At 39.2% G+C, this 24,201-nt stretch overlaps 2 protein-coding genes across 2 annotated transcripts; one reads left to right on the top strand and one right to left on the bottom strand.

Annotated features, from left to right (window-relative positions):
• Positions 1-1,312: 1,312 nt before the first annotated feature.
• On the bottom strand, positions 1,313-8,316 carry LOC135468470 (transmembrane protein 179-like). The gene is made up of 4 exons (XM_064746748.1): positions 7,949-8,316; positions 5,072-5,209; positions 4,444-4,528; positions 1,313-3,637 (listed from the first exon to the last, which is right to left on the bottom strand). Exons 1-4 carry the CDS (start codon positions 8,254-8,256, stop codon positions 3,476-3,478), a joined length of 693 nt encoding a protein of 230 aa, XP_064602818.1. The 5' UTR covers positions 8,257-8,316; the 3' UTR covers positions 1,313-3,475.
• Positions 8,317-8,389: 73 nt separating this feature from the next.
• On the top strand, positions 8,390-23,784 carry LOC135466383 (pre-mRNA-processing factor 39-like). The gene is made up of 15 exons (XM_064743828.1): positions 8,390-8,446; positions 10,897-11,003; positions 12,456-12,581; positions 13,176-13,291; positions 13,697-13,864; positions 14,246-14,444; positions 15,648-15,758; positions 16,141-16,305; positions 16,855-16,981; positions 17,345-17,553; positions 18,164-18,223; positions 20,325-20,509; positions 21,393-21,476; positions 22,498-22,639; positions 23,241-23,784. Exons 1-15 carry the CDS (start codon positions 8,395-8,397, stop codon positions 23,304-23,306), a joined length of 1,917 nt encoding a protein of 638 aa, XP_064599898.1. The 5' UTR covers positions 8,390-8,394; the 3' UTR covers positions 23,307-23,784.
• Positions 23,785-24,201: the final 417 nt, after the last annotated feature.

The raw sequence follows: 24,201 nt of genomic DNA, 5'->3' as shown, positions 1-24,201 counted from the left end.
GTTTTCACTACCTGAAGAGTTAAAAAGCCTTGTCATATTCCCTCCTCATGGTGTAGTGCCATAGTGTATCATAGTGCCATGGTTATATGTGGTGAAATCCAGTTCCCACTAGCTTGCCTGCACTGTTATATTAGTAAGCTTACTTTGTTGTACTCTCTGTTGATGAAAATTTGTACTCATTTACCAAGGTATTTTGCTCATATGGAGCGCTCCTAGGTTAACATGTATTACGTGATATTTAACTTGTATCAGAAAGCCAAGTGTTTTTCGACAGTTTAGAATTGATAGATTCAAATGATCTGTCTTTTGAGAAAGTAGAGTATGTGGTAAGATGAGCTAGTTTCTCCAGCCTTAAGTGTCCTCCACACAGGAACGTGACCACTGTTATACAAGTGTACCTGGATAAGAACAAACAACCTGGGATCCACCGTAATATCCCGCTCCCATGCAAGTGTGCCTGGATAAGCACAAATAACCTGGGGTAATCCGGAATATCCCACCCCCATGCAAGTGTGCCTGGATAAGCACAAATAACCCGGGGTAATCCGGAATATCCCACCCCCATGCAAGTGTGCCTGGATAAGCACAAATAACCTGGGGTAATCCGGAATATCCCACCCCCATGCAAGTGTGCCTGGATAAGCACAAATAACCTGGGGTAATCCGGAATATCCACCTTATTCAGGAATATTTCATTTATCCTACGGCGGCCAGCATTATGATGAGAAGAAACCAGACAGAGCCCGGGGGAAACCCACCACCATCATGATCTGCAGGTTGCTGCCAAACCTTCCCATGTACAGCCAGATTGGAGGCCAGCATGAGCTGGACTTGATCTCACAGCAACTGCATTGGCGAGAAGCTCCTGGGCCATTGCGCTGCATTCGCACTCAAACTCCTCAGCGACGGAGGCCTCCCATTACTGCTTGTGAGTGCATGTATATAAGCATACCAGTCAAATTTGGTAGGATCCTGAGTGCTACCTGATCAGTTCTCAGAACTTTCAGCAAAGCACAACTGAGTTTCTGTGCTAAATTTAGGATCAAATTGGCTTAGAAGCAGTTTGTGCTGTAATGCAACTCCCAAGCTGAGCTTCTCTGATCTCAGCATGATTACTGTACACCACAGGAGGCCACACTTATCAATCAAGTGGTCAGTAAATCATTGTGACAAATATGAAGACACAAACATGATATACTGCTTGGCCCACCTTCAGTTTACATATAGTCTGCACTTTTATTTCAGACAAGCTAAATTGAGTCACTGTAAAAACCTATACACACCTGCATGGTGACTTATTTGTCACTGTAAAGATGTATACATGCCTGCATGGTGACGTTTTTCTTCTTCTATTCTGAGGACAGCAAAGTTGCTTTCAGTAGATTATAGTCCAGAGCAAACTAGGAAACTGAATGAGATGGCATAAAAAAAAACCTATAGCTTGATCACCATAGACTGTAGAGCCTACAAAGTCAGCTAAAAGATTCTTTCCCATTAACCATACCGTATTTAGGACAGATCCAAAACAAAATACAGTTATAAGCAACAGAACATAGGTAAAATTTTATATATAAACCATAAATGTCTAAGATCTGAAACAACATTGCCTTGTATGCCCTACAGCTACCAACATTGCTGGTATGCCAACAACAACAAAATAAAAAAACTATAGCACATATTTGATTCTGAATTTTCCCAGTTGCATAGCTGTATATATCCACAATTTACATACAATGACAATAACTGTTTAAATTTATCAAAAGTGTAATCTCTCCTTTTGTTACATAAATGAAACAGACGACAACAATTTATCTGAAATCAAGAAGTCTCTTTCAGTCTGGGTCCTTTAATTTTTTTATTGTTTTCTGTTTGCTCCAAGTCTGGTTTTCCATTTCTGGTCATAAAAGGTACTTTCTGACAACAAAATCAACTTTCTGGGCAAAAATACTTACATCCCATGGAATTTGTGTTACTTTTTAAAAACAATCTTATCCTTTCATAACAATATGATTAAATAGTTGTGTCGTGCCTACATTTCAGGCTTGGAACATTTAGTTGATGTTTCATAATGATGTGTTTTGAGAAGTTGTTGTAAGGATGCAGTCTTTGTAGACCATGATCTCACACTGCTTTAAAATGTATGCCAAAATGTGTACAAATGTATGATATGTGAGGTATGAATGTTATATTCACAGCAAAGACTACACAGTTTATCACCTGAGAGCTAAAACTGGTGTTTGATAAGTCAAGAGAACATTAGATGGGCTGGCAGACCTTCTCATTGATGAGATAAACCATGTGGCTATGGCATCGTATTACGGTTTTGTATTTTCTTGGTAAGTCTGTTGATGATCACGGTAAACATTCTGAGCATTTATCAGTGTCATTTCTGAGGTAAGATTATCACATCAAAATAAACAGCAAAAATATAGGCTTTGTTGTCTTAATAGATACTTTAGCTTTTTCATGCCCAATAGCTTTAGTTGAGCATGCTCAAACCTCTTGTCTTATCACATATATGTATTTAAAATATACCTTGTTTTTCCTTCTAACTTGTATCTGTAAATGGGATAGTTTATTTTTATCTACACATTGTGTAACAAAATAAAAAACAGTCCAAAAGAGATGAAAATAGGCACTAGTGTTTAAGATATGCAATGTCTAAATATGTACCCTGTAGTGTAAAACCATGTTTCTCAGTGCTGGTAATCGTAATAAGTTTTAAAAAATCAGCCAACAAACATTAAATTATAGATGTGATTTGATTATGTCCATGTTACCAGTGGTAAGCACTTTGACTGAGCTCAAGTTTCACTATATGAATAATTAAGATGTAATCACAAAGGTATCAAAAACACATATCAAACAAAAGTTCAGCGGAGGGAGCGTACCCTATATAACCCATAATGGCATATTCTAGTCATGTTAATGTCAGATCATCAGTCTTCTAACGAGGATAATTGTCAACAAAAGGTCTCTGATCGATACATAAACCACAATCATATACGTATGACTTACAGAAAACAAGTTCCACAAAGGCATCACTGTACACTCATCAAAAAATAGTTCTGTGAATACTGAGACCTACATGTTTACAATTACATGATGGTGGCACCTTAGTCTTGTCATCCAATTCATCATGACTGACTGACTGACTGTGAAATGGCTTATCAATTATATATCAATTAATTTATTGTTGAGAACAGATAGAGAAAAAAAACATCTTTATATACTTCAAGAATAGCTTGTCATTTGGTTTTGTCAACATGAGCTAGGGTCAGTAGTTCAAAATGTATTAAAAGTCGGCCTTAAATGTTAATAACAGTTTTATCTTAATACAAAGCAAATTACATTTCAGTCTAGACTAAATAAGCCAGCTAACTGTCATTCTAACACACTGTTGAACTGACTCTCCCCTTTACACCAGGTAAAATACAGCATTTTACACGAGCCAGGCAGACAAGGTCAAAGACATTCAGATATTTTCCTCAGATGGAGGTCCCAGGCGCTGTAATAGACGTTCTCTCTCTTGGTTCATACTTGTCAAGAAGGCTTCTTGTTTGGAGTAGCGGTAAATCTTGACGATGGCCAACATACTCAAGGCGACCCAGCAAAACCAGGAGCTCCAAGCACCAAACTGCAGCACAAACCCATGTTTACTGTCACACATGTAATGTTCACTCTTACACAGATGACACTAAAAGCATTAAGGGAAACAAATTACAATCTAAAAACCTTATTTGAACCCAAAAAGTTAATGCAAAACCAAAGGAGCATTACTTTTGAATGAAATCCTTCGGCATGTTTCTTTAAATTGGAATTGAAATTCACAGCCTCCCTAAGGTGATGCTAGGTGATGTTTTTAAAATGCATCTATCAGTATTAAAGGTTCCTAGAACTCATTTTGTAAATCAAGATCTACATATATACTGCAGATACAAGTTACATCAACACTGGATCACAATCAATTTATATTAGAAGGCATATGCAACAGAGATTTCTAGTTACAGTTTGACTGATTGATTTGAGCTTGAACCTCCTATAATGTTGTGCTGAATAGAACATCTGTACACATTACTCCACGCAGACATCAGACCACTGCCAAGTGAACTATTCTTGATTACACCTAAAAACAATAGGGAAGTTAACAAATACAAATACTAAATGACAATGTTTCGCCCACAAAAGTGCATTTTCACAGGCAAATAAAAATCACACACTATTATTTTTGGTACTGAAAGCACAATTTTCCAGCAGAATATCATCCTATATTCTATGCAAACCTCAAACACCTTTCTAACCCCAACAGAACTCTCAGAATCAGTAAAAAAAAAAAAAAAATCAGTAAAGTTGGTCATGGACGAAATTTATGGTCATTTAGGGTAAATGTGGGTCTGCTAGCCAATAGGAGTGGCTGAAGGTTGAGTACCAATAACAGTTTACCTGCGCTATTTGAAGGTCAGTAAAGTAACGACTTGTGTTCAAGCCCAGCTCTGAGGCAAAGGGAATGTATTGTCCTTGCTCACAGCTGCAAAGTAGACCACATCAATTATGTACAGTTTACAGCTTTACTGGAAACAATCAACCATTCCTATACCATCCACTCATCACCCCTCTAAAGAGCAGTAATAAATTCATTACTCAAATAATTCATGGATTATAGAAACTACACACATCTATATATTAATGATTCTCAGCACTCTTCAGCAAATTCAATCACCAGAGTTAATTATAGCGAGGATACAAGTATCTAACTGCACTGGAGTAGCAAAGGTTAATGGTAATGTAGTTAACATGTCAGGCTTTGATCGCTCTGAATCTTACCAGTGTGGATAGTCATGCCATCTATGTATCAGTCCACTAAAGACTGTAGCTCTCAAACTCTAGTAATTATAGCGTGGACGAAGATACACAGAGAGAAACAGATCGACAAATCCAACATAACATTCATTAACACACCTGCACATTAGGCAGATGCATTATAGTATACCAGAACATCAGCTCCCTTATGCCCAAAGTGTTGCAGGGGTATCTTCAGAGCTTTCAAAGATTGTTGCTATTGGTATGTTACCTGTGAATTTCTGATCCTGGCTTTAACAGTAAAGCACACCATACTTGAAATCCTGAGCTGATGGTCAATGCTGCGGCAAATACCATCACCATGACAACACAACAAACCATACAGGTGATAAACGCCTCCAGCCACAAACTGAAATATACACCATATTCAGGTACACCAGAGGTACATGCACAATAGCACAACTTGGTGAAGAGTATGCATGTTTTTATTTATTTATTTATTTGATTTGTGTTTACTACCATGCTCAAGAAATTTGAAACATCTCCATTGGGATAAATGCACTGCTTACAAAAAAATGGTGTTGTTTGAAGTACTGGGGCATCTCTGTTACAAGCTCAAAACCAAAGATTTGTTCACCGTCTATCACATTTTCACACAACTCCATAACCATACACTGTTGCCCTAGAGGTATTAGAAATTAGGATTTATGTCAACATGCAGGATGCAAACTACATTACACCTTTACCTACTTACACATACATGTATATATATCATATATTTTAGAGCTCACACTGGCTTCCTCTCCGGCCGTTCGTGGGAAGGTCTGTCAGCAACCTGCGGATGGTCGTGGGTTTCCCCCGCGCTCTGCCCGGTTTCCACCCACCATAATGCTGGCCGCCATTGTATAAGTGAAATGAGTACGGAATAAAACACCAATCAAATAAATCAAACAAATATATTTTAGCCTCATTCAGAGGCAGGTGCACTCTATTTTTCAGATAATGTACAGTCTTTGGGTTTGTATTTGGCTTTATAACTGGATGTCTATATCGTATGTATAATAAATATTTATCTGATCGCTGTTTTATGCCATACTCAAAAATATTTCACTTATATGATGGCAGTCAGCATTATGTTGAGGGCATAGCCTGAGGGTAGTTGCGGAATGTATTTCTCACATCAAGCATCACAAAGTGTTGGGAGAGTTACGGAGAAAAATTGCTTCTAATGTGTCGGATTGACAGTACACAACATTTACCGCATCTTCTAATGTGTCGGAATGACGGCAAACAACATTTACCGCATCTTCTAATATGTCGATTGACAGTAAACAACATTTACCACATCTTCTAATATGTCGATTGACAGTAAACAACATTTACCGCATCTTCTAATATGTCGATTGACAGTAAACAACATTTACCGCATCTTCTAATATGTCGATTGACAGTAAACAACATTTACCGCATCTTCTAATGTGTCGGATTGTTAGCAAACAACATTTACCACATCTTCTAATGTGTCGGATTGTTAGCAAACAACATTTACCGCATCTTCTAATGTGTCGGATTGTTAGCAAACAACATTTACCGCATCTTCTAATGTGTCGGATTGTTAGCAAACAACATTTACCGCATCTTCTAATGTGTCGGATTGTTAGCAAACAACATTTACCGCATCTTCTAATGTGTCGGATTGTTAGCAAACAACATTTGCCGCATCTTCTAATGTGTCGGATTGTTAGCAAACAACATTTACCGCATCTTCTAATGTGTCGGATTGTTAGCAAACAACATTTACCGCATCTTCTAATATGTCGATTGACAGTAAACAACATTTACCGCATCTTCACACGCGCATTATCATTTCCCTGGTGTAAACTGATGTCAACCGAGTGGTTCCCATAATCAACTAACCTGTTCTGAGTCTCGTCGAACCAAGAATGATCCACGAAAACCACAGAAATTCACAAAATAAATACATCTCTGTAGTGACAGGAGATTAGAGCGGTCTGGCTTGGTCAGGCACAAGCACTCTCGAGGCTGTCTCAGGCACACAGGACACATTTTTGATAAAGTCTTGAGTCAAACTCGCTGAGATCTGCCAACAATGCCTGTACGTTTGTGCACTTCTTTTGTGGTTTTTGGTTAAAACTGAAATAAATAAATGTTTTGAACACTGAAGCTGGCTGAATATAGGAAAATATTCCAAAAGTAGCTCTTGTATTACTTCCAAGAACTTGCGCTTCTGACTTCCAGATAACGTGGTGTGTATACACTTTTGCCCTTTTTTGTCCAACCTTTTCTAAAGAAATTTGATTGGAAAATATATCAGTACTCTGTCAAAGACAGGCAATATTGTTTTCTCAGTTTTTCTAATGTTAATCAGATGGACCTTTTTGGGATTTTTTAACACTGAATTTCTCTGAAAATATACTTTTGACCTTAAATTAACTCAACCAGTCAATAACTTGATATATTATCTACGCTCACACGAAATTTTATTTTTCTCAACTGATCGGAAAGTATTTCAAATTACAAAATATCGTTTTACAGCACTGTCATTTTCAGATCACTGTAAACAACCTAACCCAGCCTTGTACAGCTGTCAATCAAACATGTACTTATAGGTCATTTTATAAGCAACTTTGAACCATTCTTCGTGACTAGCTTGTTATGAAGTACGTACTGGGAAAATGCTACTCGGAGGCAATTTATGTGTCCTTTGGAGAAAGCTCCTTTTCTGGGCGAGTCTAGCTGATCATCAGTAACGTACAGTGTACATCAATGCCGGACAAGACTGTATGAAACCTTTTCATAACTCAATAAACCAGCATGCGGTCAGCGGGTAAGTCCTCCGGGACCAGGCCGAGTAGTGCCTCCTTCTATTCTACCTCCATGATCCGACACATTACAAGCAGTTTTTCTCCGTAACTCTACCAGCACTTTGTGTTGCTCGATGTGCAAGCTACATTTCGCAAACAAAGCTCGGGTGGAAACCCACAACCATCTGCAGGTTGCTAACAGACCTACCCACATACGTCCGGAGGACTCACAGCAGGGTGAGAGGCTCCTGGGTAATTGTGCCGCGCTGGTTGTGTGGCGACTTAGGCCAAGATGGACTCCTATATATGTGTATAGCTAGTACCTGTCAGTTCCTTTACACAGATGCATTGACTCCCAGACGACATAGATAGCGCCCAATATCATCTCGATCACCCCGATAAACACAGCAAAATTACATGAGCCCTGCGATCCCCATTGCACAATTTGTAACTGAGCTGTCTGATCCCCAGCACTTTGATTGCGCTCCCACTTTCCGTCAGCATTCAGAAGGCAGTTCCCTTTGAAGTCTCCTACATTGACACTCATAGGAATGTAGAAAAAAAATGACAAGAAGAAGACACAAAAGAAAAATACAACTTGAGCGAAAACAAGGATGTTTCCGATCCCCATAGTATAGACTGACACACTGTTTTGTTTAGAGAATTACAGTGTTGGTTTTCCCATCTTCCCTTCAGCTGTCACGAGGGGAAAACACTCTCCGCCTCGTTTCCATTTGGCCACGACTTCCTGTTTATACATCCGACGAACATGGCTGACACAGAGCAGGAGAGTGCTACAGACAACGAAAAATCAAATCCGGGTAATCAGTACCAAAAGACTCAGTGTTTGGACGAGTTTTATGTACCATTAAATGCCGATTAATGTAGCTTTACATTAAGCTCTAATTTTATCGTGTCCATGCTTTTGCCTTTCTCATTTTGGCTCAGTTATTGCCACTTAGAGTAAGACTTCAATGTTTCTATATGGAGGAATAATGTCTGTAAACTGGAGAGAGATTTATCTACGTTTTAACATAGAAGTACTCCAAGATGTGATGCTTGTGTATGTAATGCATTCTGATTCTAACCTCGTCTAACCAGATTGGCATTTGTAAATAATGTCACTTGTAGCCATGTGGTGATGTGCAGTGGTTGAAGATGTGAATGAGGCATCGTTGATTTCTAAAATTATTAAAATGAAATGGTAATTGCGCCAGAGGTAACCATTGTCACTGTCTGAGCACTCTGTGAATAATTCAGTGATTGAATATAATGGTGAATTGTGAAAACTGCATGTCTCAATGGTATTTTAGTACATTTAAATTGATTGACCATCTCTGTTCATCATCACATATTCTGTTAGACGGGTTGGAAGTTGGAGGTCATGTGACTACCCTTTTGTGTAAAACAAAATGGCCACCCAAAGTTAAAGCATTGCTGAAAAGGTAACTTTTTGCCACTTGGCTAATGACCTGTAAGGCCTAGTTGTATAACATCCCGAAGGCTCTGCAGACTATCTGGAAAGCTGAACATTATACAAATCCAACGAATGCAAGATCGCTGTCAGCGATCCCAAAGTAGGCATTTTCCTATGCAATAATGTTGAGAGGACCGTTTTCTTCTCCCAGGTTCACTAAGGAGACCACATGGTCTCTAGGTTCCGATCCGTCTTACAGAATCCTCGCTTTCACAGCAGGTCTGCTGGTCTCAGAATTGGGAATCGGTCAGCTGGCTGTGATCAGAAAACAGTGTCTAGAAATGCTTCTGTACCTTGGTTAGTCCATCTAGATGGACTCAGTTTGCTATTTTAAAATTCTGACATTCATCGTAACACAGTCCATCGCCACCTCTCAAGCAAATCTTCACACATCTGCGTACTCCCACTCGAGCCGATCTCAATGAGGTCCATGCTCACGGCACCCAAACTTACCTGCTCTAAAAATACAAGCTCTTTTTTGTGTCATTTTGGATTGAAACGAGAAGGTTGTTCTTGTGGAAGGCATTCGAAATATATTAGTTTTCTTGAGGATGTCAATACCAAGAGTTGCATTTCAGACCCAGAAGTAGGTCATGTGACAATTCAAAATGGCGGTCAACAACGAGGCACTTGTTACCGTCAAGGTTCTGGCATTGTGAGTTAAGTAGTTTCATAGTTGAAGATAGTAAATTGAGGATACTGTTGGAGATTCTACAGTAAAATTACATATAAATGAGCAGAGGGGGTGAGTTAGATGGCTGTAAGTGGGAAGGAGATGGGAGTTTGAAATCTGCGCCATGTATTTTAAGAGGTGAGAGACGCTGAATGTCAGAATTTTAAAATAGCCCACTGAGTCCATCTAGATGGACTATACCTTTGGTTCAGCAGTCATTCGTATGACATTCCATATACTAATTTTGCAGTAGGGCCACCTCATTCTGCCAACTTGCACATAAGACGTCTCTGTTTCGCAGAAATGTATGCACTACTTATTGGTTAACCTCGTCTTCATTGCTTTGCAGCTTGCCAGCCTCCAAAATCATCACTGACCCCATATTAAAACAAAATCAGTGATAGTGAGAATGCCTAAATGGTAGTGCGTCTGAGGTGCAAGGTGGTAGAACTCTGGCCTTAATGCAAGAAAAGTAAATGTCTCATGGAGTGATGCTATGAAGGCATGTGTAGAAATGAAATAAAGCACCATCCTCACCTTGCCTGCAGTGTGAGAACCAGGCGGTTGGGATACGTAATGTTAATTTGTCTGGGAATTTCTGAATACACTCTTTCATCAGGTGTTCATTGTGAAAAACAGTTTCTTGATGAACCAATGCCCTATCTACTGTTATATCAGAGCCTTGAACATAATTGAATAAATTCAGAGGTGAAGAGATCATATTCAGCTTCAAACCAGTGATATTATTTTGTGACAATCAGTTGTGTTAGTTCTGATAAAAGCAGAAGAAGTAGAAGTTTGGAAATTGTCATTTCCTTGAGACATACAGATCAGCCCTGGTGTATTCATGAATGTTTGAATTATGTTAGAGAAGCACATGGATTCCTGTCAGCTGGGCTATGTCCTCAGTCTTTCATGCAGAAAGGGTGTTAGTATCAAGTGAGAATTGTGTTTATTTGCTTGACCAGTTCGCAGTCAAAAGAGTATCTTGTAAGGTGCGGAAAACAGTTTTGTTTTGACAATTTTTGCGGTGCCTTGTAACTGTTCATACTGTCTCTCAGTGTTGTTGAATCTAAACTGTTACCAGAATCCAAGACTAACAGGTTTCTTATGTGTTGCAGAGGAGCCTAAACAAAGCACTGAACTAGAAAAATACTGGAAGGCTGTGAAAGACAATCCATCTGACTTTACTGGCTGGACATACCTTTTGCAATATGTAGAACAAGAGGTTTGTTGATAGACTCATTTCTGTAATGCATGTGACGCAAACAAAACAGGATGGTGTGACGGGTGTTTGTTATTATTATCTTTGGTCCTATATATAGTTGTACTGAAAGAAGAGGATGTGGTGGTTTGTACAGATATGTCTAGTAGTTATCAACTAATAGTGTAATGGATTTTGGTGTGGACCCTTCGTACTCCTGTAAGATTAAAGTTTGCTGATCAGTAAAATATCTAATAATCCCTCAATAACTGTAATCCTTGGTGGAGTAATAAAATCCTGTGGTAAATGTCCAAACTCAATCTTCCAACACCATTGGGAGACACTGTTACATGTCCATTTGTAATTAGAGCAAATTTATTAAACATCAAGTCAACAAATGTTCAGTGCAACTGCTTGAAATACCAGTACTCAAATAAGACACAGCACTGAGTATTCAATATGTTAAAGTGAACATAAAGTCTGTCACTATATATGCATAGGAAAAATAATGAAAGGACACAGTTATTACAGAAAAATATGTAAAAAAATTGTATGAAGTTTTGAAAGCTGAGAAGATGAAGTTCAGCATTGGGGATATGGCACTGCAGGACAATTCACTGCGAGTATCTGTGTAGTATAGGCCCTTATGAAGTTGGCCAATCGTCAGCGCTGAAAGCGGCTACTGTTAGTGTGGTTTCTTTTAGTGGATAGACAGGTATGGAGGCAATAAATTGGACTTATGGTGAGTTTAAGTGTAAAACTGATGCATTTTAAACACACATTCATGAGCAGGAAACTGAGAACGACTGCCCATGTCTCAATGTGTGCATATTGGACAGGATAATGCCCAAACTATTGTGAATTTGCATTTTTCTCCTTAAGTCAGATTTATTACGAAAATATCTTCCCAAAATGTGAAAGAGTCATGTGAATGTAAATAATCACTCATGAATTCTACGTTCTAATTATGAGATGCCCTTGAGTCCGTCATGAAGCTAAAACTTGTCAGGTGACAAACCAACTGACAACTCAGCATGAAGCTAAAACTTGTCAGCTGACAACCCAACTGACAACTCAGCATGAAGCTAAAACTTGTCAGGTGACAAACCAACTGACAACTCAGCGTTCATACAGCGAAGAAATGCTCAATAATGCTTGAATCAAGGAAAATCACTCTAATGCCAAATATAAGATGAAGAATTATGTTGTAACTCACAGTAGCGAAAAGGAGGTCAGAAAATCTTGAACACTCAGTCTTCCCAACATGTAATTCTAGCAATTTCAACTGTGAAATACTTGTTAAAACTTGCCAAAGACAGGCTGAAGTTAATGTAACTTTAGAAATACAGTGTTCCCGACATACACACCAGTGTCCCATCCATATATAGGTGAGTTTTGGTTTTCATAGTTCATATGCTTGTGAAATATCTGAAATCTAATCTGTGGATAATGAAATAAAGTGTTGGTTTTTTACAGAACAAAGGGGAGTCTGCACGAGAAGCCTTTGATGAATTCTTCAGTCATTACCCGTATTGTTTTGGCTACTGGAAGAAGTATGCTGACCTGGAGAAGAGGTTGGAGGAGTTTGACAAGGCCGAAGAGGTGAGACATTTTTTTACTAATTCTGATGTGAAACAGGTAGGAAAGTTTTCTGCCCACATTCTTGTGGTGATTTCTTGGAAATTTTCATTTGAATGTCAGATACTTAGTAATGAAATCATGGACGTTTATTTTGGCGACTTTCTGCTGTGTATTGTTTTGTACAATTGTTTTTTGACCTGTATGACACCATGCCATATTTTTCGTTGCAGAGATTTTAGAAAGTGCTCTCTACTTGCTACACATGATTGTTGGTCTGCAGGGTGGGGAGACTGAGCCCTGTAGGCTACATGACAATCCCGGCTGTCACTTTAAGTCAAATTTCCCATTTTCTTAGCCAACTTGTGATATAATTGAAATGTCCTAAAGTTGTAATGGCTTAAGGGTGACAGAGATGGTCTGAGGCTTGAGACCGTGGAGGTTGACAGCGTGGCAGTTGACCCTGGCCAACAGCAGGACTGACTATACGGTAATCCAGTGGTATACTACTCTTCGTCCAGATTCATGATCGCTTTTTGTCCACACTCTTTACCGGAGTTCTGCTTCTCCATTGGTCAGGTGTCAGCCACTCAGCTTGTGCATATCTTGTTGTTTCAGGTGTTCGAGCGTGGTCTGAAGGCCATCCCTCTCAGTGTGGAACTGTGGCTCCACTACCTTTGCTTTCTCACTGAAAAACATGTCAACGACCCGGAAGCTGTGGGCAAAATAAGATCGTAAGAACAGTTTTGTCGGGAACAGTTTTTTTTCCAAATTCCATTGTTTACAGCTAGGTTTAAAATGTAATTGCCTTTCCTTGAAGATAAACATGCAAGTGTCGCAACGTTTTATTTCCGTTCTCTCTAACATGGTGTATCCAATAGCTTTGTAAAAAATTACAGATTGAAAGCTGATTATTTACCAAGCACATCAGAACTAAATGGCTGTGGTTGTTAAGGTCTGTTTTGGTTATATTTGTAGTCTTAGAGTGGTGGATCGTCTTCACATGTCAGCAAATTTCAGTTATTCTTCACTCTTTATGGTGTTGTGCATTTTTTGATTTTATGTAGACAGAATAGGCTATATGATACCCATATGTGTTTTCTTGTCTATCTTACATCACCAAAATAAATGTGTTTCAGTTTATACACTAGAGCTCTGGCAACAGCCGGAAAGGACTTCCGCTCTGACAAGTTGTGGGACTCATTCATCAAGTGGGAGAAGGACCAGAATGAGTTGGTCAAAGTTACCGCCTTGTATGATCAGCTTCTGTCCATCCCCACACAGCTCTACAGCCACCATTTTGACAAGTAAGATCATTGCTCGTTAGTGGAGTGTATAGGACCCACAAGGGTTCAAACCTCGCCGTGGACAGGAAATTGATAGATTCACACGCTCACTCTTGTGGCTGTTCATGCAATCTAACACTCGTTGAAGACCACATTCCTTCCACCAGTATTGTGGTACATTTCTTTAAGTCATTAGCTAGTCAAAGGTGGTTGGTTTTCTCAAGGCACTTTTGTAATCTATTTATCAACAGTATGTGTAACCATTGACAGTTAAGAACATCGTATGTGATTTTTACTTCAGCTTACAAATTCTTTTGACTCACAGGACCTTTTTCTTTCATGTACATCTACCTGATAGACGGGTTGCTTTTTCTTTCAACATTTGTGTTGGTTATTTGTCAGTTTTAAGTTGCACGTTGAGAGTAATCACCCCAAAGACATCCTGACCCTGGATGAGTTCCTAAAGCTAAGGCAGGAGGTGGTGTCGTCGGCATCGTCTACGCCAGCTCTCGATGGGGTGGAGGAGGAGGAGGCCCCACCAGGGGTAGACGATGGGCCTCCAGGAGTGGATGACGCCCCACCAGGGCTCGACAGTAGCAAGGTGAGACCTTTGAGGATAGACGTCACATGTGATGAAATGTTGTTTACAAAAGAGAATATACTTGGTGACCTAAGGCTGCTGGCATAAAGCCCTCTTAGTGTTACATGCACATAGCAATGATAACTGGTAGTTTAGGCATTACATCACCATGGTAGGTACATGCAGCGCTCCAGATAAATAATTTTGGCTGGCAATGCAGAACTCCAAATTTCAACAAAGGAGTACTGGGTTATATCAAAGGAGTACTGGCCTATATCAAAGGAGTATTGGCCTATATCAGACGAGTACTGGCAAACCGGCGAAAAGCGTTAATCATAAATGAGCATAATCATAAATGTCTGCACAATGAGACTTGTTTGTATGAATCTGTTTGAAAAAAAGCGTGTGTTTTTAACAGATGTCCTGCAGTGTCTAGTACGCCAATTTTTTAACTTATTTGCGTATTGGACCTTTTTAGAGGCGTAAATTATGCCGATACGCCCCTTATGTGGAGCCATGTACATGCATGTAACATTAAGAGAGCTTGTGCAAGTGATGCCTTACCTATCCATAGAGTCCTTGCAACATCTGTATCGATTACCAGATATCTGTTGCAGAGGTTCTTCCAAATAACTTTTCAGTTTAAATGTGCAGCAGCTGCAGAAAGACGAACTTTGCACGATTGTTATGTCACTGGACTGACTGATTCATAGACGTGGTAAGGAATGAGGACTACATGGAAAAATTTGTCACAAACTTGCCATTATTAAGTGAGCTCCTCCACATTGAAGTAAATCAGCATGCACTTCAATTGTTGTTCAGGTTTGAAAAAACTTGTTCGTTCTGCATTATGAACAATATGATGGGGTAATAACATTGGGACCTTTGTGCCAGAGAGGCTTAGCGTGCCAGTTCGGTGCAATGACCCAGGAGCCTCGCACTAATGCGGTCGCTGTGAGTTCAAGTCCAGTTCATGTTGACTTCCTCTCTGGCCATACATGTGAATGTCTTCCAGCAACCTGCTGATGGTCGTGGGTTTTCTCCCACCATATTCTTGGCCGCCGTAGTATAAGTGAAGTATTCTTGAGTATGGCGCAAAACACCAGTCAGATAAGTAATGCTATTCTGTGAGCTGTGGCATAAGTTATTGGCGTACAGGGTTTCCTTCAGATGACTCCCGTCACATGGATATCTGTTTATATGATGGCTGTCGAATATTTGTAGGTGACTGATGCAGAGCTGCCGGCACTGAGGGCTAAGATCATAGAGACTCGTCAGGCTGTCCACAAGTTGACAGAAGAGGAAGTCAGCAAGAGATGGGCATTTGAGGAGGCTGTGAGTTTACTGCAGGCACTCTTAATCATGTCTTGGGTTGTGGGAAGACACCTTCAGTCAACTGCACTGTTTTGCTAGAAAAAAATCCTAATTAAAAAAAAGTGCTGTCATAAATTGAACCAAGAGAACACCCCTTTCCAAGCTGTCTGACCTTAATATTGCTGAACCTGCATTTTTTGATATGTTGCTTCAAGTGTGACAGTTACCGCCTTCATATTCCCATGTTTGGCGGATTCTGGAGCAATTCTGAAAAAAAAACATTTACTTCGGTTTAGAAATTCAGTAATTATACTTGAATCCTCCTTTGTCTGGCCAGAGATCATACTGTAATACTACCAAATGGTGGAAACGTCTTTCTTGACTTGTTCATTTTTTATTTTAGATTAAAAGACCATACTTCCATGTCAAGCCGTTGGAGAGAGCCCAGCTGAAGAACTGGCGCGAATACCTGGACTTTGAGATAGAGAATGGCTGTAATGAGCGGGTGGTAGTTCTGTTTGAGAGGTGTATGATCGCCTGTGCTCTTTATGAGGACTTTTGGCTAAAGGTGGGTCTTCAAAGCCTTCAGTGAAAGCAGTGGGAAACACCTGTTAGTTGCAGTTGTATAAAGTCCAAATGTATTACATTTAGAATGTAATACACTGTGTGAAATGATTTGCTGTTGTGCCTGAACACATATGATTATAATTCTGATCTGTGGAAGTTTGGGATATTGCAAAGTGCAGCTATAAAAAATTAATTAGTTCATTAGTCCATCTTAGCTTTTGTCCATGCTGGGGGCCTCCATGACTCGAGTGGTTAGTGGGCCAATGCGACGCAATGACCCAGGAGTCTCTCACCAATGCAGTCGCTCTGAGTTCAAGGTCAGTTCATGCTGGCTTCCTCTCCGTCTGTACATGGAAAAGTCTTCAGCAACCAGTGGATGGCCGTGGGTGGTCGTGGGTTTCCTCCCACGATAGTGCAGGCCACCGTTGTATAATTGAAATTATATTAAGTACAATATAAAACACCAATCACATAAACAAATGTTGTCATTGAAAACCTTGTTGAAGGAGTGACAGTTTACGAGATTTAGATTTGTCTCTTTTGTTATCAGTATGCCAGGTACTTAGAGCCACACAGTGTAGAGGCTGTGAAGAATGTGTATAGGAGGGCCTGCAAAATACACCTTCCTAAAAAACCTAATATTCATCTGGCATGGGCAGCCTTTGAAGAGAAGCAAGGTGAGAAGAGGCTTTTAGCAAAATTTATTAATGCATGATTAGCTGTGTTTGGTGTTGAAGTTGATCCATTCTGTTTTAATTATCTTATAGATAACTGTGTCTGATAGTACTGATAGTTGTAGGATGTTCTTAAATTGTCTTCAGGTTGTATGAACCAGTTATTGAAAGAGCTTAAATTGTCTTGTGGTTGTATGGACCAGTTATTGAAAGGGCTTAAATTGTGACATAAATTCCCAGAAACATATTCAAACCTCTGTCCTAGCCTCCCAGAATTCTTGATTCAAGATGTGATACAAATGTTGATTTGGTACTTGACAAATCTCTCTTACATGGAACTTGACAGATCTGTGTTACATGTTACAGGAAATCATGATGAAGCTTGGGAGATCTTGTCAAGTTTAGAGAAGACCTTACCCAAGCTTGCCATGGTACGGTTACGGAGAATTAGTCTGGAGAGACGCAGAGGGAATTACCCTGAAGTGGAACAGATATACAGGGAGTCTATAGAAGAGGCCCCCTCTTTAGAAGTTCACTCATTCTTCGCTTTAAAATATGCTAGATACCTCAGTAAGGTATGCTTTTTATCCCAATTTGTAGTTTTGTAAGTTGGATCTCAAAAATGGTTTAATTAAACCAACTTGTCTTGATATGAGTTTAGAAATAGTGTATCACTTTGAATGGAACCACTTCCTTGAGTGAGTTGACTGGACTGGATGAATGCTTTGCCGGACACAAAACACAAAATAAAATACAAAATATCAGGCTTATCTGTACACATGTTTCCATTAATGTTTTTAATATGTAAAAGTGTTCCTAAAATTCAAAAAGCAGGTCACATTATAACTTTAAAATATTAAAAACATTTTAGCTATTTTTGGTGAATATAGAAAATTTGATTTGATCAGCGAATATGGATATTTTGTTAAAAATGTCTGTGAAACTAATTTCCCCAGGGCAAGAAAAATGAGATGAACAGCCAAATAGTAGGCTGTACATATGATTTATGGTGACATGCCAAAGGTGACAAATTATACTGTCTGTCCTTATTCTTGGTACCTTTTGTAGTTTCACTCTTGACGTTTTACCATACCTGATCGTAAAATTACAGTGACCAAACAGACATGTTAAATTATCTCTTTTAGAGTTTAGTTGTGTCCTATATTTCTTGATTTTCATCACCAGGTCTTAGGAAAGGTGGAGAAAGCCAAAGAAGTTTTGAACAAAGCTGTGGAAAAAGACAAGGTATGCTTAAACAATCATATGTACAGACAGTGTGATTTGTCTAATTAACTCTTCCAATGTTATTATGGATTTAAAAATAGAACCCATTGACAGTTCACATTTCCATTTTGTTGAATTCTGCAAAATTTGTAAATGTGCTTTTGTGTCACTGAACACTAACAAATTAGGGCTTTCAAGAGCTCAGTTTACACAACACTGCTAACTTGGACTGATTGACAGTAGCCATGCCCACAGAACCTTTAACCCACGAGAATAGGCACCATAACATGATCGACAAACTGGAGTTTAAAGTTGCTCATTTTAATTTGGAATGTGCAAAAAAAGAATTGATCACATACTTTGGCAGAAGATTGTTTTGTTTCCTATCTGCTTCTTCACAGGTGTAGGTGTAGTACCTGATAAATCCAACTGGCCCGTAATTTGTAGGCATTGCCATCGATCAGTCCATTGAAACACCTGATAAAGAAACTGTTCTTACTTGTGACACAATTTAGCAAATTTAAACTGGAAATGTAGCTGTTTTAATATGTTTATTGGGGACGATGGGGGAGAGGTGTGTTTCTTGTTGGCTTATATGGTTGAAACGCTGGCCAGCTATGACTATCAGGGTGGAAACGCTGGCTAGCTATGACTATCAGGATGGAAACGCTGGCTTGCTATGATTGTGAGGATGGTAGAAACACTGGCTAGCTATGACTATATGGATGGAAACGCTGGCTAGCTATGACTGTCAGGATGGAAATGCTGGCTAGCTATGGCTGTCAGGCTAGCTGTGACTATCAGGATGGAAATGCTTGCTAGCGTGACTATCAGGATGGTAGAAACGCTGGCTAGCTATGACTATATGGATGGAAACACTGGCTAACTCTGACTATCAGGATAGAAATGCTAGCTAGCAATGACTCTCAGGCTAGCTGTGACTATCAGGATGGTAGAAATGCTGGCTAGCTATGACTATCAGGCATTTGACCAAAGAGGCGGCATGCTCTAATCCAGCTCTTATGCTTTCAACTTCAGCTTTAAATCCGAAATTTTGTCAGATACCTGACGAAGGTTCAATTTCCTTCACCCATAAGCCTGACCACTGCCATATAAGTCAGAAATTTTGTCAGGTACCTGACGAAGGTTCGATTTCCTTCACCCATAAGCCTGACCACTGCCATATAAGTCAGAAATTTTATCAGGTACCTGACGAAGGTTCGATTTCCTTCACCCATAAGCCTGACCACTGCCATATAAGTCAGAAGTTTTGTCAGGTATCGACGAAGGTTCAATTTCCTTCACCCATAAGCCTGACCACTGCCATATAAGTCAGAAATTTTGTCAGGTACCTGACGAAAGTTCGATTTCCTTCACCCATAAGCCTGACCACTGCCATATAAGTCAGAAATTTTGTCAGGTACCTGACGAAGGTTCAATTTCCTTCACCCATAAGCCTGACCACTGCCATATAAGTCAGAAATTTTGTCAAATACCTGACGAAGGTTCGATTTCCTTCACCCATAAGCCTGACCACTGCCATATAAGTCAGAAGTTTTGTCAAATACCTGACGAAGGTTCGATTTCCTTCACCCATAAGCCTGACCACTGCCATATAAGTCAGAAGTTTTGTCAAATACCTGACGAAGGTTCGATTTCCTTCACCCATAAGCCTGACCACTGCCATATAAGTCAGAAATTTTGTCAGGTACCTGACGAAGGTTCAATTTCCTTCACCCATAAGCCTGACCACTGCCATATAAGTCAGAAATTTTGTCAGGTACCTGACGAAGGTTCGATTTCCTTCACCCATAAGCCTGACCACTGCCATATAAGTCAGAAATTTTGTCAGGTACCTGACGAAGGTTCGATTTCCTTCACCCATAAGCCTGACCACTGCCATATAAGTCAGAAATTTTGTCAGGTACCTGACGAAGGTTCAATTTCCTTTACCCATAAGCCTGACCACTGCCATATAAGTCAGAAGTTTTGTCAGGTATCGACAAAGGTTCAATTTCCTTCACCCATAAGCCTGACCACTGCCGTATAAGTTTTGAGCACTGCATAAAACCCTCATGGGCTAAATAAACAGAATGAGAAAACTGATGTTTTGTTATTTCAGAAGAATACAAAGTTGTATCTGCAGTTGATAGACACAGAGTACCAGTGTCAGCCACTGAGGGAAGAAAGAATCATAGAGATTCTGGACATTGTGATCAACAACGACGACATTCCATTGAGCACTAGGGTCAACTTTTCTCAGAGAAAGCTGGAATTTATGGAAGACTTTGGTAACGATATTATCAAGTGAGTGCAAAATGGTTTCAAGGTGAAAATTGTTTTTAAAAATTACTAATAAGTGTAGCTGTATATTTTTCATTCATCCATCAATTCAGACGATCTTTCTATTGTGGTTAAATTCTGAGGCTTGTGCTTTCACAAATGACTGAATTAGAGTTAACCTACATGTTTAGGTTAATGCTTTAAAAGTGATGACTGTTACCAGTTTAACTGTTTACCAGTCAAACTTTCTCTATATTTACCAAAAATAGCTAAAATTTTTGCCTTTCTGAAAATATCATTTGTACCTGTACTATTTATGTGTTGTTAAAATGTTTTCAAAAGTTACAAGGCGGATTGCATTATAAATTTTACGACCTTTATTACCAATTTTGAATGGTAAAACGTACGTACAAACAAGGTTCATGTTTTGTGAAAGATAATCATTTGGGCCATTCTAAAACAATAGTAAAAAATGATTGGATTTGTGCTGATGTAGGGCATGGCGTGTTTAAGTACCTTCTGCACGGTGTATCATTGCACTAGTATGAGATATTGTACTAATTTAGTGTGTGAATAGGAAAGATGGGTGGGAAGGTGTTCATGTATCTCTGGGAGGCAGTATGCCTTGTAGCTTGCTTGCAGCGTTTCAGCATCAGTGTTGCTACTCTACTGTCATGAACAATAATGTTGCTAAAGAGTGGCCGCACTTGCAAGCAGGCAGTGAATTTGACTGCTGTCTGTCTAAACCAGCTGCCAACATCATGTTACCAGCCAGACAGGATTTGGGACATTCACATGTTTCTTTGTCTGTTGGTCAAACATTCCTAGTATCTTAATGAGTGATGTTGAGATTTTCTTCTAGAAGGTTCCTTGAATACATATATTTCTCTTGTTTTCTGCATTTCAGATTAAGTGAAACCTACGAACACCATCAAAAATTATTAAAAGAGTATCATTCACAAAAGAAGCGAAAACAAGAGGAGAATACTGAGTAAGTATCCACCTTTCCCCCATGTTGACTTGATATAGATAATATTGTTCTGAAAATATGTTGTTGAAAATATGAGTTGTCATGATACCAAATTGTCATGAAAAACGGCATGAAACTGTTGATTACAGTGGTATTTGCTTGAATCCAGTTCACACCAAGGCAAAGTCATTGGTTTCCTCCACACATAATTCAGACCGCCATCATATTAGTGAAATATTTTGACTTGCCACACACAGGACTATATGTCACTTTAACTTTTTTTTAACATGGACCATTTTTATCAAGGCTCCTGGGTGCAAGATGATATCACCTGTTTAGCGTGTCTTGTGAAGTAAGGAGAGGTATTGTGAGAGGATCAGATGCTGTCGGTGGCAGTGTCCAGTTTGGTTAAAGTTTGGTCAGTCATAGGGATGCAGTGGCCACCCATAGTACACAGATGGCAGATCATCAATGGCGATTTGCATATCAGAGACCAAGGAAGCCTTTTACCTCACAGCTCAACCCTTTACTCCGCTATTCACAGAGTTGCAGTTGCCTCCCATAGTACATGGATGGGCAAATGCAGTTCGCAATTTGCAAGACCTCTGTGGTGAAGTTGTGCACTAACTCACCACAATCATTTACAACTCCATAACATATGAAGTCATTGCTCTGCAATTCTTATGCAGATGATAAACAGTCATAGTTGTTTTTGTGTAATAATTTTGTTCTTTGTTGCTTTCATGGAAAGATCTTAGCACTATATAATTAGAGGATAATATCTGTGTATGACAGTGTCAGTTATTCTACTTTTTTTGGTGTAGAGGTCAATATTTGAATGTATCACATGACTTGAACATTATTCAGTTTTACCAACTGCTCAATCAGGCTGGTATTCTCTGAATGTGGCTTTTGTGTTTGTTGAATACTGTGTTAAATACAAATCAATAAATTAATGTACTGTGACACAAGTTTCTAGGAAAAGTTAACCATATATGTGATAGTGACAGCTTGAGAACTTTCTTGATCCTTCACTTTACAGAGGAGAACCTAATGCTAAGAAAGCAAAGGAGGATTACAGTGGTTCCAACGGAACTAGCGCCTCTCATCATGTGACCAGTGCAGGAGACACACAGCAGCAGCAGCATCATAACTACGCTTACTCACACTGGCCGGGGTATACGGTGAGTTGTTGAACTGTAGTGGCAGCCAAGTTGTACCTTCCTTTGATAATGTTAGAAACTTTACCGCTGTTGAACACTTAGGCTCACTATACATGTACTATTATAGGCAACTTATATACTAGCATAGTACATGTCTGAAGACTGATTTCACTCAGTTGTCTAGAACACACATTGCGACTTTCCAACATCATTGAAAACTGTCGATTACTTCTCTTTGCATGATTCCGTCCAAACTTCGTACTTATTTACTTTCTTAGTTCTTTGGTGGTTTGTGTTAAATGTGGTTTTGGAAATTGGCCTTGCGATTATTGACCTGGAATGTCCAAATGGTTTACGGCTGGTGTACAAACATGTTAGTAAGTTGCCCCTTTTTTGGATGGGATAAACACAAACATCTGGACTCGTGACATATTATTTGTACATCTCTAAACTGGTAAATAGAAGATGTTCTCACTGGACATCTTAATTAAGGTGACCAGGACAAGGCTGAAATATTGCAGAGGTGCTGCCAAGCCATAGACATTCGTTCATTTTTAATTAAGGATTTCCTTCTTTGTCTTTCAAAGTTTAACAATTGCTGTGAATATTTTCTGACCTGCAGAATCCAGGGTATGGCTATCAACACTCTCACTGGGGAGCTTACAACGCCAGTTACTACCCTTCCTGATGTCATTCTCGCACACAACAAACCAGATAGTCTGACCTGTGCTGTGAAAGGCACAGCTAAAGGAGATAAGTCCGCAACGTTTAATGGGGAAGTATGCAAAAGAAGAACTAGTGCAAGTATACAAGACTTGTGAAGTTTTCTTTTTCATTGAGGTAAATTATTGTTATCCTGCTTTAAAACTTTACTCATAAATGGACTTTCTGTTTTGTTATTCTGTTAACAGGCTATGGGGGCTAATATCAAAACACATTTGTGTAAATGCTGTCAATGAAGTTTGCATTGGACAGGACATGGTATGATTTGTTTAGTTTTTCTGTGAACATTGTTGTATGATGGGGCAGATGTTTAGGTTAGATTGCATAAATGTGACTGCTTCCTGAACCGTTTGTACTTTTCCAAGCATTTGTGTCACTAAGGTTATTAAGCTCTCTGCTTCATGGTACAAAACCAAGCTCCACAAATATAGTTTTTTTTTGTTTTTTTTGTTTTTTTTTACAATCTGCTAAAAGTGGTGAGGAAATGTTAACATTGTTATTCAACTAATCCATGCCATAACATTAGCAGTTTGGATTCAAGTTACTAAAGAGTTTGACTGAAAATTTCCAAGTGACTGAAGAAATATATTAATTGAGATTCGTATTGTGACTTCACTGAAAATTCTGAGACTTATATTACCTAAAACCTAATGGCACACTTGAAAGGAGAATTTTACTTAGAAGTATGTACAATACGAATACAGGGACTTTTTCCAGAAAGCAAATTTTGAATATGACATTATGGTTTATATTTAGGGTTGAGTTAGTAACAGCTGATAAGTTTTTGGCTAAGATGAAACTACCACATTTTGATTTTCTGGGGCCACGCAGAATACTAACTACTTTGAGGGATTGACCCT

Source organism: Liolophura sinensis, chromosome 6 (assembly GCF_032854445.1).
Source record: "Liolophura sinensis isolate JHLJ2023 chromosome 6, CUHK_Ljap_v2, whole genome shotgun sequence".
Taxonomy (NCBI): domain Eukaryota; kingdom Metazoa; phylum Mollusca; class Polyplacophora; order Chitonida; family Chitonidae; genus Liolophura; species Liolophura sinensis.
Note: the sequence above shows the minus strand (reverse complement) of the source record. Positions and strands in the feature narration are given on the sequence as shown.